This window comes from Mus caroli, chromosome 16 (assembly GCF_900094665.2).
Source record: "Mus caroli chromosome 16, CAROLI_EIJ_v1.1, whole genome shotgun sequence".
NCBI classification, from domain to species: Eukaryota; Metazoa; Chordata; class Mammalia; order Rodentia; family Muridae; genus Mus; species Mus caroli.
In genome coordinates this window covers 65878538-65895105 of record NC_034585.1, presented here as the reverse complement: position 1 = coordinate 65895105, position 16568 = coordinate 65878538, and the positions used below count along the sequence as shown (strand labels likewise).

Sequence of the window (16568 nt, the reverse complement as noted above, 5' to 3'; positions counted from 1 at the left end):
GGAATGAAAGGTATAAGATGTATGGGATGGGGGGAAGCACTTAAAATTCATTTAAATGTATATCTTCTCTCATCTCACCTGCACATAATTTATTTCTTCCAAGTTATCCTTGTTCAGACTTTGCTAATACCACACGGGTTTATTTTCTGTCATACGCATAGCTCATCATTTCCTATAATATTATGGCACAGAATTGTAATGAAGAGAATTATCATTCACGGGATGGTGGATGGGAGGAAATATGCACTTCACAAGATGCACAAGAGGCAAGAGGTAGACGCACACTGCATGCATGTAACAGGAAGGAAGAAATCCACTCCCGGGGCTCACGGTTCTGTGGCAGTCAGTGGCCACTACTTACAGGGTGTCTATAAACAGAAGCAAATGCACTAAATCCAATAAACAGAAGAGGGGATAGAGAACCAGCATCAAGTTGGGAAAGTGAGAGGAGGTACTGAGAACTTTCTACAAAATGCCTCTTTGCTGATTGCTTATTTTGGAGTTGCAGTTGTTACAGAGGACATTTCTCAGCAGGGACACTGTTTTGGTAAGCAGCACTTTAATGCTTTCCTGACCTAGCTTGCAATTTGCCACCCCTCTGCCAAGCAGTTCCCAGAATAGTCCTAAAACCCTGCTTTAGAGAAACATCAAAACTCCAGTAAGCAAACTGAAGGTAAGCCACGTAAAAATGCACAGGAAACTTATGCGGAGTTGAGAATATACCAGGCAAAGAATTCCTTCGAAGCTCTATTGGAACCCCTAAGTCAGAAACCAAGAAACTTCTAAACAATCTAAGTAGAGCATTCTCCTGCCAGTCCAACTCCCTTCCCTCAGAAAAAAATTAAAGTCAGAGACTATAGTGAAATCTGAAAAATGGATACATGATATACAAAAGTGTGACTGTTTTCTAGGATCATATTCAGGCATATGCTATACAATGACGTTTCGTTCAACAACTAAAATATACATGCACCTGTGTTCCCTGAGATAATACAGTATAGTGATTTCATAGTCTCCATCTAGGTAGGTACATTCTATGGTATTCCCATGGAAACAAGATAACACGAAACCAATGGTTATAACAAACTGTAGCTGTATCCTTGTCCTTAAGGGACAGGTGGCTGTATTACTGACCCTAATCTATTGAGTATCTCTGTGAAACAGTATTCATCCTCTAAGGATGCCTCATTGACATAGGCTGGTCTGGAATATGGTGATGAGGCTAAGTACAAATCACATTTGACACCTAAGTCAAAGCTTTTAGAGCATACCCCAGGACGCTTCCACTGATCTTTCTCTCCCCCGACCCCGACTACCCATCTTTCTGGAGATCAGCAATGTCCCAAGGAGATGTTTCTCCATTATCGTGGATTCTTCAAGGAATCACACACACTGGGCAGAGCCACAGCTGACTACTGAAGCCAACGTGAGTGGATCTGGAAGGCTTTGTCTTTATAAGCTGCTCAAATGTTGGGGCTGTCTGTAAGACACCATACTGTAGTGGGAGCTGACAGTCAATCATCTTAGATTAGGGGAAGGAAGCTAATACAAAAGCAAGTGATGGCAGAATTGCAGTGTTCGATTTATAAAATACTTATAAACTAATCAATATAGTCACTACGTTTCCGGGACGGTGCCCCTCAAGCTATAATGCTGAATCAACTACACTACTGTAGAATTTGTAATCAATTTTAGATCACACATAAAATTAGGAAGATGCTATAAGAGCCAAAGAGAAAACTTTCAGGATTGAAGGTTATTTCAATATTTTTTACAGTGCCCTAGTCTAAATAGCATTGCAGGTACCATTTCAGGTTGTTACCACACCCCCCAGCTCCCTGCATGTGTGCCCCTTTAAAGTGGGTGAAAGAAAATGAGAAAATTGTCTTACTTTCCCTCAAATAAAGAAAATAGATGTGCTTTGTAAAATGTGAAGTTCTTTTGTCAAGAAGTTTTTAAAACACAGATGGCCGACCAGCAGGATGGCTCAACAGGTAAAACTGAATACCACACAAGGCTGAGGACCTAAATTAGATTCCCCAGATCCTAAGGCAGAAGGAAAAAACAGATTCCAGATGACTGTAGTCCAGCCACCATACACACACACACACACACGCTACATTAAAACTCATACACACACAAATAATAAATTAAATTGTTTAAAAAAATAATAAGTGGCAATAGCTAGGTCTTCCTCGGTTTGGACAAAACCAACTATATTAATTTTTATGAGGTCTGACTCTTTCTGAAATGGATTTGGTAATTTCTTAGCATTTGAAGGTGCATCTTCTCTTCATGACTGTAGTGCTGAACACAGTAGAGATGCATCACGTTTGTAAAGAAGGACCCAACGCAAGCCAGGCAGGAGACATCAACAGAGCATCTTTGTCTCCCACGGAGCCATGAGAAGGGGCCCAGTTATGGAACTCAGCGGTATTTCCGAACCCAAATCCTTCCTTTTAAATACCAACTTAGTACAACTTATTTCTTAAAAAGAATTTATGTTTGTTTTCTCAAAGCAGTTCTAGATAAAATGTTCTCAGGTCAGACAGAAACACAAAATTATGACTAATCCCTGAAAGAAACAAATGTAGAGAGTTGTCGGATTCCAAGTAGATTACAAAACAAGACAGTGATTGGAAAGTATTGCATGAAAGTATTTTAAAAACAGGAATAAAATTAAAGATTGTATATTCTTTTCTTACCATTCTGAGCTCTGATGTTGAGTCTTAGGTACACTAGGCAGGCCCTCTACCCGTAAGTCATAGTCCAGTCCTTACTGATCTAGCCATCCGTTCTTGTTACTTTCATTGTTGAATTTGGGACACACCCACTCAGGCCCTGCTTCACTAGGACTCTAGGCTGTACCATGTAGAATAGTTTATACTTTCTTTACCTTTTTTTTAAGTATAGAAATTTTTAATTTTAATTTTTAATTTTAATTTCAAAAATTATCACAACACCTAACCATGTAGAGAAAAAATAATCCGGCATATTTTTTCTTTGTCAGCTAATACTTACTTTATCACTGAGCAGAAGCATAATATTTTGTTGCTTTAAAAAAATCTATTTATTGTATTTATGGATGCACTGTAACTGTCTTCAGAGAGGGCACCATATCCCATTACAGATGGTCATGAGCAACCATGTGGTTGCTGTGAATTGAACTCAGGACCTATAGAAGAGCAAGTCAGGGCTCTTAACCTCTGAGCCATCTCTCCAGCCCTTGTTGTTTATTTTTATAGCTTGGCTCTATATTAACTATGAAATTTCAGGATGAAATCGGTATAATAGCATTCTTTAATTACTACAATGAAAAATCAAGCAGAATGATGTTGCAGTTCTTTTGTTTTTGTTTTTGTTTTTGTTTTTGTTTTTTTATTAATCCCAGAAAATAGGTTAAGAAGCTATGTTTCAAGTCAAATCTCTGCTGCATGACAAAGGAAAATACAGAGAAATTTAAAATGATCAGTGTGTGGCTAAAGGTTAATTCCACAGAACAGATGAGTTGGCTGCTGACTCAGTTTATCAGCTGGTTAAGAACAAAGTCATATATACATGAATTCCTTTAAAAAAAAAAACTATCTTCATCAGCAAAGCCATCTAGAACAACATTTTATTAGGTTTTCAAATTTAAAATTGATTGTAGTGAGTTAACCAGAAAACTTAAAACAAAATTTTCTAATAATCTTTGTCTTGAAAAAAGCTAAGGGGGGGTATAACTTCTTGTTCAATTAATTAATCTGTGTGGGGTATAAAAAAATATAATATTTATTGAAAAAGCAAAACAAAACAGAATCTGTTATGTCAGGGTAGGGGCGTTGTTACGTTTTTTGTTTGTTTGTTTTGTTTTTTTTTAAAGCATGTATTTTGAGCCAGATTATCAGCAGCAGAGAAATTCTGTGTTTTATACTCATGGTTCCTTATAACTCATACAATCCCTTAAATAAATATTCTTTTAAATGCATGGCTGGCCCATAAGTGCCTCTCTGCTCTGATTTATAAAGGTTCCACGCTCATTCAGTGCAGGAGACTTCATTCAGAGACACCAAAGCAGTCAAGACAGCTCCCATTGAATTATATCTCAGATTAAAGTGTTGGTATTGCTTATTGGGCTGCTTGTTGGTTTGTTTCATTTTGTGGTTTGGAGACAGTATCTGAGTAAGTCATCCAGATAAGCCACCAACTTCCCATCTAAAACCACAGGTGTATGCTACCACACTCAGCTCTTTAGTGACAAAGGCAATTGAGACCTCTCACAGAGAGACCCTGAGGCCATGTAATGATGTGCAGAAAAGAATATATCCTCCCCCATTTATTAAAATAGAGTTGGTTTGAGTTTTGAATATCTCTAAAATAGTGTCTAGTCTTGACTGCTTTTAGTCACAATTTCATTTGTATTGATATTCTACTGTAGTTTAAAAAATGAGGTTCATTTATTAAATATGAGGGTCCTCGCTACCTTAATCATTAAGTGACTTTTGGTTGATCAAAAAACATTTGGGTAAATGCTATCTCCAGGATATGGAGAGCATTAAAATTAGACAACACAACTTCATGAAAGGTGGGATTTTACAACTCAATTCAACACAAAAGGAAAAAGTTAACACAGGACTTCTTCCCATTAAAATACAGATGACTACAGAGCAATATGTCACCAAGCTTGACAAGCTGAGTTAGATCCCTGGAAGAAAAGAAGAGACTACTACGACTGCTCCTCTGAGAAACACACACACACACACACACACACACAAATTAACAAAAAAAAAGTATTTTTTGAAATATGTACCACATTAATTTTTATTTCACTTTACAAAAACTTTTAAATCATTGTACTTTTAATAGTTAAATGTACTTAACTTAAACACCATACTTAAAACATTTTAAATCTAATTATCCAAACACCACTGGTAGTTTTAATAAATCAACATTTGTAATAACTATAATTTCAGAATGTATCTTTCAGTTTCTTACTGACATTTTGATAATTATTAAAAATATTGTATTTGTAAATATTTCAGAGAATAAAATATTAGTATCATTTTAGTTGAAACTCTTGCATTACTTTTGGGAGTAGGGATATTATATAAAATTTAACCTGAGGGCCAGTAAAATGGTACAGTAAGTAAGGGAGCTTGCCACCAAGCCTTTGGGCCTAAGTGGTAGAAGCCCAAAGACCCAATGGTAGAAGGTGAGATTTAACTCCTGCAAGATACCTTCTAGCCTTCACCAGCATGCACACACATATGCAAAATAAATAAATGGGGGGGGGCTCTAAACTCGAATACTCTCAATGAATACTCAGAGAGTAATAAATGGAAACAAAAGGAATCAATAAAATTGAGTGCAGGGTAGGTGGAGCAAAATGGGACATAGAATAGATGGATGAGACCCAGAGCTCAATTCTCAGCACAGAATTAATAAATAAATAAATAAATGTTAATAAGAGATCAGTACCAAATATGGCTATTGAGAATTAGAAATGAGGTTAACTAATACTACTGAGACACTGAATTTTACACTAATTTCATTTCCATTAATTGTATTGTTTTATTAAATTTAATATTTTAAAACTGTTATTCAAGTCATTTACTGAGAAAAGTTTAACTACGCTGAAAAAAATTCCAGGTTTGTGAAACTACTGTTAAACTAGCAATTTGGTTAAATCAAAATATGTGCTAAGTACTTCCCATGAAATGTCAGCATCTGAAATCAAATTTGCCATATTCAGGTTCCAAAGCCATAGTACAAAAGGAGAATATCTGTTAATGAGTTTTAAAACCATTATATGTTAATTTTATAATACCTTTATATATTAGGCTAAATAAAATATTACAAAAACTCATTAAAGTGTTCTTGTACAGCACATTAAAAATGGTGAATTATATAAGGATAATGAATTTTATTTCTCTTAAGACAGTACAGCCTTAGATGAAACCTAAAACTTGTGCTAAAGTCTTTTCTTCTTTTTAATTTTCAAGACAAGGTCTCATTAGACATCTCTGATCTGGAGCTCACTGTGTAGCCCAGATTGGCCTCAAACTCATAAAGAACCATGACCTCTGTCTCCTAAATGCTGGGATTCTAAGGTCATGCTGTAGGGAATGTGCAGTCTTGAGCTAGTGACGTCTTGAGTGACTGTATATTGTTTGAAATGAGCCAGTCATGTCAAGCATGAATGGCTCAGATCCACGTGAAAATGGCCAGGCCTTCCCCACATGGGTAAAGCTCAGAGAAACTGGCAAAGACTTCCTCTCCTCTGAGTGTCAATGTTGGCAATGAATGCAAGACCAGTGTGTGTAAGATGTAGCAACTTCAGCTTCCTCCTGCTGTATGACAGCAGCCTGGCCTTGGGTTGAACAGAACAAACATACTGAAGTTTCAAATTGCCGCTGTAGTTGACCCCACTCCATCAGAGCACTTACAACCCACCTGACCCCAGCTTTTCTATGCATTGATCTATGTCTCTTTCTTTTCTTCATTCCCTCACCACTTCAGTCGGATTTCAGACGCAAGTATCCCTAGATCCAGGCAGCCTAGATGACCACATTTGGCTTTGTTCATTTCTTTAAGCTATAACTTATGTGCAGAAAAAAAGCTACTTCCTGTTTATAGTTCTATATAGTTTGATTAATACAGTCACATAATCACCAATGGTGGTTTGAATAAGAAATGTCCCCAGAGGCTCCCATATTTGAACACTTGGGACCCCAGTTAGCAGTGCTGTCTGAGGAATTATCAGATGTTAAGGATGGAGGAAGTACACCCCTGGGGGTAGGTTTTAGAGGTTCATAGCCTCACCCTACTTCTAATTCATTCTCTCCCTCCTCCTCTCACTGTAACTCCCATTCTTGTTCTGCTTTGTTGGTATTGCTTGTTGGGCTGCTTGTTGGTTTGTTTCATTTTGTGGTTTGGAGACAGTATCTGAGTAAGTCATCCAGACAAGCCACCAACTTCCCATCTAGAACCACAGGTTCTGAGTGTATGCTACCACACTCAGCTCTTTAGTGACAAAGCCAATTGAGACCTCTCACAGAGAGACCCTGAGGCCATGTAATGATGTGCAGAAAAGAATATATCCTCCCCCATTTATTAAAATAGAGTTGGTTTGAGTTTTGAATATCTCTAAAATAGTGGTTGAAAATCTCGGCCTGTGGTTGAAGATGCAATCTTCACCTTCCTACTCTAGACATCTGCTGCAACACCTCCCCTACCATGTGAAAAGACACCGTGACCAAAGCAACTCTTATAAAGGCAAGCATTTAATTGAGGCTGGCTTACAGTTTCAGAGGTTCAGTCCATTATCATCCTGTGGGAATGAATCATGGAAGGATGCAGGCAGACATGAGACTGGAGAGGGAACTGAGACTTCTGCATCTTCATTCAAAGGCAGCCAAGAAGAGACTCTGATTCCACACTGGTGGAGCTCAGGCATAGCAGACCTCAAAGCCAACCCTCCACCAGTGACATCCCTCCTCCAACAAGGCCACACCTCCTAATAGTGCATTCCCAGTGCTCCAAGCATTTAAACACATGAGTCTAGGTGGGATGGAGGGGGGAGGGGTAAACCTATTCAAACTACCACAAACCACCAATTAACTCTTTCTGCTTAAGTCATTTTTGATGATGGTCTTTAACACAGCAACAAGAAGTAACTAATACAACCAGCGTAGTAACTGGGGTTTAAAACACTTTTCTTACCAGATAGTACCCTTGTGCCCTCATCCCCTGACAACAAGAGTCTATTTCCTATCCCTATACATTTGGCATTTCCAGACTGCCTAGAAATAGATTAATACATCATACAAAACAATTTATTCTGACAATATCAAATCTGAAATATTATATTCCTCTATGGTACTAAAGATTATAATCATTTTCATGTTTCTTTTGCTGATATCAAAGACTTTTTGACAATGTCTGTTTTATCCAGTTATTTCACTTTCAAAAGATAGCTTTCTTCCTTTTCTATTATAGTATTTGCTTATTCTCTAGACATAAAGCATGGTAGGCTGTCTTACAGGGGCTTTTTTGGGGCAGTGGGGGTGGCTTTTCTTGGCATGGTCTTTGTTTTTGTTTTTTTTTTTTTAATTCTTCTTTTTTGTTGTTGTTTTCTGTTTTGGTTCTCCCTCCAACAACTAGACTACAAGCTAAGAAGTTGTATTTCTTGATATTGTACTTTGTTTATAGACTTAACTTTGTCTAGTGTAGGCATCAGTACAGATTACAAAGGAAAGGAAAGATGGAGATGACAAAGACAAACAGCATCTGAGTGATGGGGGTCCCTATTTAGTAGACTGAATGTCTACTTTTACTGAGGACTCAAAAGCAATATAAGACTACAAAGGATCCAAGAAATGTGATACCAGCTCTTGACTGCAAATGCTCACGAGATTATCTATGCCAATTTTTTTTAGCAGTATTGTATCCTTTTTGTTAGAACATGACAGCAATACTGAATAATTTGCAGTCCTCTTTCCAACACTATTTTTCTCACATCTTGTTATTTTTTTTGTGCACTGTATTCTAGAAAGATTCATGAATACACATATTACAAGATAGCAGAAGCAATTAGACCACATGAAGTAAAATATTTAGTGAATACTATGACATTCGCTGGGAAGTCTGATAACTATTTGAATCATTAATATTAATATAATTAAACATGCAAATTAAGTCTTCATGACAGAAAAATAAAATATTAATATCCTCAATGCTCTCAAAAATACTTACTGAATTCTCCAGTAAGAAAAACTCCTTCTGCTCCTGGGGCCCATTCTTTGCAGTAGATGCCACCATCAGAACATGTGTGGATGCCAAATGACTCATAGCCTCTGGAGAACTTATCGATCCCACCTTCATTCTCTCCAATGTCATGCAAAACCTGGCTAAACTTCTTATACCTTTGAAAAAGTACAAAAGGAAGAAAAGAGGTTAGAAATTTTGCCTTCCAAGGAAAGGAAAGTAACATAGTCTAGTCAGCAAGGAAATAAAATTACTCTCCACCAGAGCTTCACAAAAATTTCCTGCAGTAGGGCAGAGGCTTTGGCAGACATCTGGTCTCTTTGTCACAGCTACTCAATTGTGTCTCTGAAGCATGAAAGAGGCCACAAATAATATGTTAATGAAAGGCTTGCTTGTTTCCAATAACCGTGTATTTACAAATATGGGAGATGACAGGTTGAATTTGACCCGTGGGCTGTAGTTTGTCTATCCTTACTCTAAATCATCTGACCACTGAAAGAACAGTACAATGTCAAATCACAAAAGCCAGTAGGCATAAAGTGAAACTGGTGATCCCCAAACTAAATAGGCACAGCAAGCATATGGCTGCTCCTGACCCTCCTGTTCCTCAGGATTCCAGATTCATTCCTGATGCATTTAAAAATAAATAAATCCAACAACAACAACACAAAATAAACAAAACCCTCTACTTGTTTTCACTAATTCATCTTTACATCTGATGCAAACTTGAAAAAAAGAAAACAGTAAAAATAAGGAACAAACCACAAAGTAGACTGTCTTAACTCGAGGTTCAAATGTAATGAAACACCTGACCAAGAGCAACACAGGGAGGGAAGGGTTTATTTGCCTTCCAAATCACTGTTCATAACTGATGGAAGTCAGGCAGGCCCTTAAACAGAGTAGGAACTAGAGACAGGAGCTGATGCTGAGGCCATTGGAGAGCTTGCTCAGCCTCATAGAAATCAAGACCACCAGCCCAAGACCCAACCCAAGACCCAACCCACAATGGGTTGAGTCCTCCCCACATTAATCACTAAGTAAGAAAATGCACTGTAGGCTTGCCTACAGCTCATTATACAAAGTCAATGACTCAATTGTGGTTCCTTCCTCCTTAATGACTTTATCTTGTGTCAAATTGATATAAAGCTAGCTAGCACACTGATTTTTCATGTAAAAAGTACAGGTTCCAGAACTGCAAGATGAATTTCTCTTCAGTATCTCCTGTAAATAATAGGGCATGGGGAAATAATAAAATCCCAGAAACATAGTATGAAATTCCATGGAAATACACAAGGCAATATACAAAATCTGGGAAGCTAACTAACAAACAAACAACAACAACAAAAAAGTGAACATAGTTTAACAGACAGAATATGTATAAATTTCATGTTAAACAGTAAGTAAACTTAAAATTGAACCCAACAAAATGTGAACTAAAGTACTATATAGCAAGAACAGAATTCAAATATAACAAAAGACCTAAAGAATGAAATGCTGACAGATAAATGGATCAGTGTGTAAAATCTGCCTGCTACAAAAACAACTGCCCGTGTTTGATCCCTGAAACCTACATGATGAAAGGAGAGAATCAACTACTGTCAGATGTGTTAAGGCCTGTACACACACAGGCAAACTAAATAAATGTAGAAAATGAAAAGAAAAGGAAGAAAGAGGAGTGTAGTTAGAAAATAATTGATGAATTACAATAGCCAAAATTATAATTTGAAAACAGGGAAACTGTGTGTTTTGGAGGGGGGTATTGGTTTTCCTTTGCAAGGTTCCTTGCCAAATCTTGCCATGCAAAAGGGACAGTATGACACAGTTCCTGCCCCTAGACCAGAGCTATCAGGGTCTGGGCATCCACCAATTTGACAGTTGCTAGGTTTAAGGCTTGTTTGTATAATGTATATATTTTGCTTTATTCTCCTCTTTTGGAAATATCCCCCCTCTGTCAAGGTTAATAACACCATGAGTAGAAACAGCAACTGTCTAGGTGGCAAGCGTGTATCTGGTGTTCCTCAGCACCGTGGGGAAAAATATGACCTTCAGGACAGCCATTAGGCTGTGGGAAAGAACTCTGAAAAGCTGAGTTCAAAATTATATAATTGCTCACCTATGTAAAAATATAAAAATGCAATGTAAATTGTATGAGGGGATTCATGGACCTAAAATAACAAAGGCACATGAACTAATGAGCCATTTTGTCTGAAAAATACAAAGGCAGGCAGAAATTTGAGTTCAAGGTCAGCCAGTGACTCAACAAACTTAGGTCCAGGAGTGGTGGAAATGGTGCTCTCAGAGCCAGATCCCACCCACCTAGATTATGGTGGACACCGACCAAGGTTAGACCAGTGCCAACTGGAAGGAACCTGAGCCACTGTTCGGGTGGGGTTCCTGCATCCCAGAATCCTGCTTGTCCACGTCACTCGTGGTGTTGTTGGAACAGATGTTGTGTTCTACTCACCAGTGATCCTAAGATCCTTGGTGTGCTAGGGCGCCTAGGGAATGGAGAGACCTCTGGGGACCGTGGGACTGTGTACCAAGTTTGTGCCCAAGGTAACCCAGCACTGGCAGTGATAAGAAGGAACCTGAGCCACTCTAGATCCGCTTCCTTATATGCATTTTATTTCATGGGTACCCTTTTTTAGATTCAATTCGTTTTTAAGGAAACTTTAATTCAGGGCAAATGCTATTAAGGAATTATCAGACAATAAATTAGCTAAGCAATATGAAACAACCAACAAAAGAAATCAGGATTTAGGGCAAAAATATATTTATTAATTAATTAATTATCATAATATAAAGAAAGATAGTAACTTATTTTTTAAAGACACACATGTCCAGAGGATAAATACATAAAATTATTTTATTGTCAATCTATATTTGAAGGATTAAACAAAATTATTAGATTTAAGAAGTTCTTTTTCTTTTTTTTTTTTTAATCATTCTTATAAATTTGCTAAGACTCTGTTCCAGTGCTCCATTTGAAAAAGTTTCGATGGAAACAGGATTATAGCGCTCTATTACTTTCACCAAATAGTTTGCCTCCCCTCAAGGTCAGCCCCTTAGCTTCTGATGCAGGAATGTACATTCCACTTTGAAATCACTATGGCTCAGAAAAGGAAGTGCCTGGAGGCACAGCAAGCTCATCATGCCTATGACCTCTCAGGCTACTGTTGGCTCCCTTAATATCTTTTCTATGAATTTATAGGATGTTTAAAAACTAGGTCAAATTTAAAACTATATTATGATGTTAATATAGGACCACACATTTTGAACAGGCATGAAAAATTATTATAAATACTATCTGATGCAACCTATATCAATTAACCTTAAAAAAAAAAAAAAGAATGAAAAAAATAGAGGCACAGAGACATACATTATTCAAGGTCAGGAAAATAAAACCAATAGGATGTATCACTGTCGGTCCCAAGTGGTATCTTCAATAACATCTCAAACTAAAATCATCTGTCCCTAAGAAGGCAGTGCGTATGTTTTACTCCTATGGTTATTCATCTTACAATTAGAAGTAACTGCACAGGATAACTGCAGCTTCATCTTTAGAAATAATCAGTCTAGGTTTATTATTTTAGCCTCTGTATGTGACCTTGAATAAGCCACTTGAAGTTCTCTCCTCTTCTCTCCCTGCCCCTGTTCAATGCAGAGAAGCCTCATAGGTCCTGGGAAATCAATGAAGGCACAGTGGGATCCTTCCCACAGCAGCCAGCAGGTACTCAGTAGGTGCTGGCTATAGCTTTTCTCCAAATGGAAATGGCAGTACATCACTATTCTTTTAAACAGAGCAGCTTCCTTTCATTTGTACCACTTGTTTAAACTTTAATGTACATGTTAATTAGGAAACATTTATGTTTTGCTCCCAAATTCCAAATGTCTCTGAGAATCTATTTCATAAAAATTACAGTCAGGTAAGCATGGTCTCAGTATTCCAGACTGACTGTAATATACAGGTTTGGGGTAAACGCCTAGTTAAAAACAAAATTGATTGAATGAATTAAACCCATAGAGAGGCTACTCTAAGGAAATAAAAGGAAATAGGAATGAAGTGGTAGGGAGTGGGTTGGGGTGGGGAACAGGCTAAACTTTGTTCTCCTAGAAGACAACTTACACCAGATCCTATGTCGGTATTGATGCTCCAATTTCAGACAAGGTTCTGAATACCACGGATGTATCTTAGAGAGGAAGGAGTTCATGACCTAACTGAAAATTTAGAACCCATGCTCAAAGCCTTATACGTGAGCATAAAAATAAAAGAAACTCCCAGGGGAAGTTCCTTCCTCAGGAGCTCAGTTTAGGAGATTTTATTCTGTTTTCTGCTTCCTAAAGGAAATTATCTACCCAGGGAAAAAGCACAAAGGTAGAGGCTCAAGAGGACATATGAGGTGTGGAATAGTTGGAGGGTGGACGGGAGCAGGGGTGGGGGGTGGGGGGAGAGATAAAATATGGAGTGTAAAAATTTAATTAATTAAATAATTAATAAAAAAGGATTTCTAATAGGTAACAGGAAGAGCCTGAAGAGAAACACAGTAAAGTCTGGACTCTTAGAAGACAAAAGAGCACTGAATCCAACCACTAAATTGATTCAGGTGCTGTGTTGACTTGAGTGAAAATGACCTGCATAAACTCATATGTTTCAATGGACCCCAGTTGGCAGAACTGTTTGGGAAGGACTAGGAGGTATGGCCTTGTTGGGGATGTGTCTTGGGAGCAGGCTGTGAGGCTTCTAAGGCCTTGGGAACCTCCCAGGGCTCCCTTTGTCTCCTTTTGCTCCAGATGTCTGACACATACTACATCAGCTTTGCAGTCATATTTGCTAACCCTCTGAAACTCTAAGCTCAAAATAACTATTCTATAATTTGTCTTGGTCATAGTATCTTCTCACGGCAACATTAAAAAACTAATTAATATAGATGTTTAGCAGAAATTTTCTTTTTATGGGGAAAATATCCACAATATACAAAAGTATCTACATTTTGAGCTTGCCAAATGATAGCTAAGCACTTAAGACTTTAGAATGAGTATTTTATGTCCCTCAATCAAATGCAAATATTTAACAATAATGAAGCCCAAATACATCAGCTTCCACAATGCTGGAATTATAGGGATAAACCACCAGTTAGCAGAGAAATGTTTAAGGGTAATAATTAGAAGGGTGATTTTTGCTATTATGGGTCTATAAATTAATGAAATCTTTAATAAACAAAAGCTGATGAAAGCATTGGAATTCGGTTATACAAGAGTGATTATCAAAAATAGTTAAGACTTTGGCTTCATAGTGCATGTTGGCATGAGTCAGCATCATGTTACTCTAACAAAAGACCTGGAGCAGCTAACTTTATAAAGAGAAAGCTATAAGTGGATATCTATGAGTGGATGTCTATAATTGGATATAATTGGGGTATCTATATTATACCCTACAAAGCCAGGCTGCATCGCAGAAGAGCAGGTAAAAAGACTGTGAAAGTCAGATATTGGAGAGAAGAGCACTACAAAATGCTATCTTTTGGATGTGACTTCCTGTTGCAACCATGAGCATATAGCAGGATTTAGACCTGTGCAACACCAGCACAGACAAAAATCAAAGTGAAAACAGGAAGGGGAATAGTCATGAAGAAAAAGAGTCACCAGAAGAGGAAGGAGAATAAGAGAGAATTGGGGAGAGGGGAGTAAAGATGATCATAAAACATTCTTTATATGTATCAATTGACAAAAATTACTTTTAACTAAATTAAATCAAAATGTCTGGAAGGGGAAAATGTATGTAGCTCACAGTTGTCAAGTTTCAAAACTGGCATACTGTGGGAGAGCCCGTGTACCAAATGGGTACACTTCAAATGGTGAGAGATAAAGGAGTCCCACATTTATAAAATCATGCTCACAAGGACAAAGATCATTGCTCACAGGGCTCTACATTCTATCTGCCCATGTTACCTTCATAAGGGCATACAATATCCAAACAATACCAATGTGGTTCCTTATTTTTAAATGGGATTCCTTGTTTCTAAGTGCCTCTCATCCTGATAAATGCATGAATTGTTAACATTTTATTTCAATTTCAGGAATGTTTCCCATCTTCACCCATAAGATATGCTCTTGACTTTTACCTGGAAATGGCAGAATTGGAACCATGTCAGCAGAGGTAACAAGCAAGTAGAGCCACCCCCACTTCTCACACACTTGGTGAGCATCTGTTTTATGTCCGACCTGCAATAGTCACTCTGAGCAGAGATTAGACTATGTATGGCTGGAAACAGCAAAGAAGAAAGCAAAGCATGGAAATGAGCTAGGTATTGTGCTGACAAAGGCAAGGGATGGCTCACCGAGTAAAGGGAATGTTGTGCACACTTCCGGGCCTGAGTTTCCATCTCTATAACAAACATAAGGGCTAGTCATATAGTGTGTTTGTGTAATCCAAGTGGTCCTAAGGAGAAATGGGAAATGTTGGCAGAGTAATCCCAGTCAGCTCACTTGACAGCTGACCTCAAATACTTAGGGACAAATGAGCGATCTCCTTTAAAACAAAATCGAGGTAAAAAGAGGTGCCAAAGGCTATGTGAACTGTGACAGGCATGTGCCACAATCACAGGCAGAGCACCGTATACATATATTTACAGATAGTGTACACACACATATTTGAAAAAAAAATTTAAAAAGGAAGAGAACTGGTAGGAATGTAAGTTTTACAAAGAAGGGGAAAAATATCTGGTCTATAATCTAATGTATTATAAACACCTAAAAATATTGGGACATGGCAAAGACTCAATTTGGAGCTTTAGTGAGTACCTTTTCTTTGCCAGGATGTGTATAAGCAATGTTGATGGAATAACATTAGAGTCCAGACTAGGAATATGCCCAAATTTTAATGTAAACCCTATACCTTCACATCATAAATAGTTTGAGATGGAGGTATGAAAGCCTATTTGTTAAATACACAATGGTAATATATCTAAATAACCTTTTCCGTGAAATAACTAAGAAACTCAGTTGGTGATAATCATATTCAAGAAGATTGCTACATGTGAAGTTAATACAGAAAAAACAATTCTATATTAAGATCTAAGATAAAATTTACTGACTATACAAGATCATCTACAGATTCCTCTATGGTATTTCCTATTTTCCTTCAAGAAAACGGGCAAAAAGGGCAAAAGGGAAGGAAGGAAGGAAGGAAGGAAGGAAGGAAGGAAGGAAGGAAGGAAGGAAGGAAGGAAGGAAGGAAGAATAAAAGAAAGAAAGAAAGAAAGAAAGAAAGAAAGAAAGAAAGAAAGAAAGAAAGAAAGAAGGAAAGAAAGAAATAGAGAGAAAGAAAGAAAGAAAGAAAGAAAGAAAGAAAGAAAGAAAGAAAGAAAGAAAGAAAGAAAGAAAGAAAGAGAGAAAGAAGAAAGAAAGATTTTTTAAAGAAGCAGAAAGCCAGAGCCAGGTGTGGTAGTCCATCCCTTTAATCCCAGCATTCAGGAGGATATGTAGAGAGACCTTGCATTGAAAACCAATATAAATTTTTTTTTTAAAAAAAAGAAGCAGAAAATGTGAAATCACAAAAATCTGCAACAATTCTATGATACTGATTTTAGCTTTACAAAATACATTAATTCAATTACAGAACAATGTTATATTCCAAAATATAACTTGTAACAACTCCTCCTCAGGGAAGTGAGATGGCTCAGTCAGTGAGAACAGTCACTGGCCAACCTTAGGCTATGTTTGAGTCTGGAATCCCACAGGGTGGCAGGAGAGAACAGGTTCCCAAGAGTTGGCCTCTGACCTCACGTCCTGTCTGCTGGCTCTCATGCACATGCCTGTGGCAC

General features: G+C 37.6%; 1 protein-coding gene across 1 annotated transcript in view; it reads right to left on the bottom strand.

Annotated features, from left to right (window-relative positions):
* Positions 1-16568, bottom strand: part of Gbe1 (1,4-alpha-glucan branching enzyme 1) — a 232374-nt gene that overhangs the window by 177394 nt on the left and 38412 nt on the right. The window contains exon 2 of the mRNA XM_021184815.1: positions 8734-8903. Within this exon, the coding sequence (XP_021040474.1) occupies positions 8734-8903 (170 nt within the window). The remainder of the gene's footprint in view (positions 1-8733; positions 8904-16568) is intronic.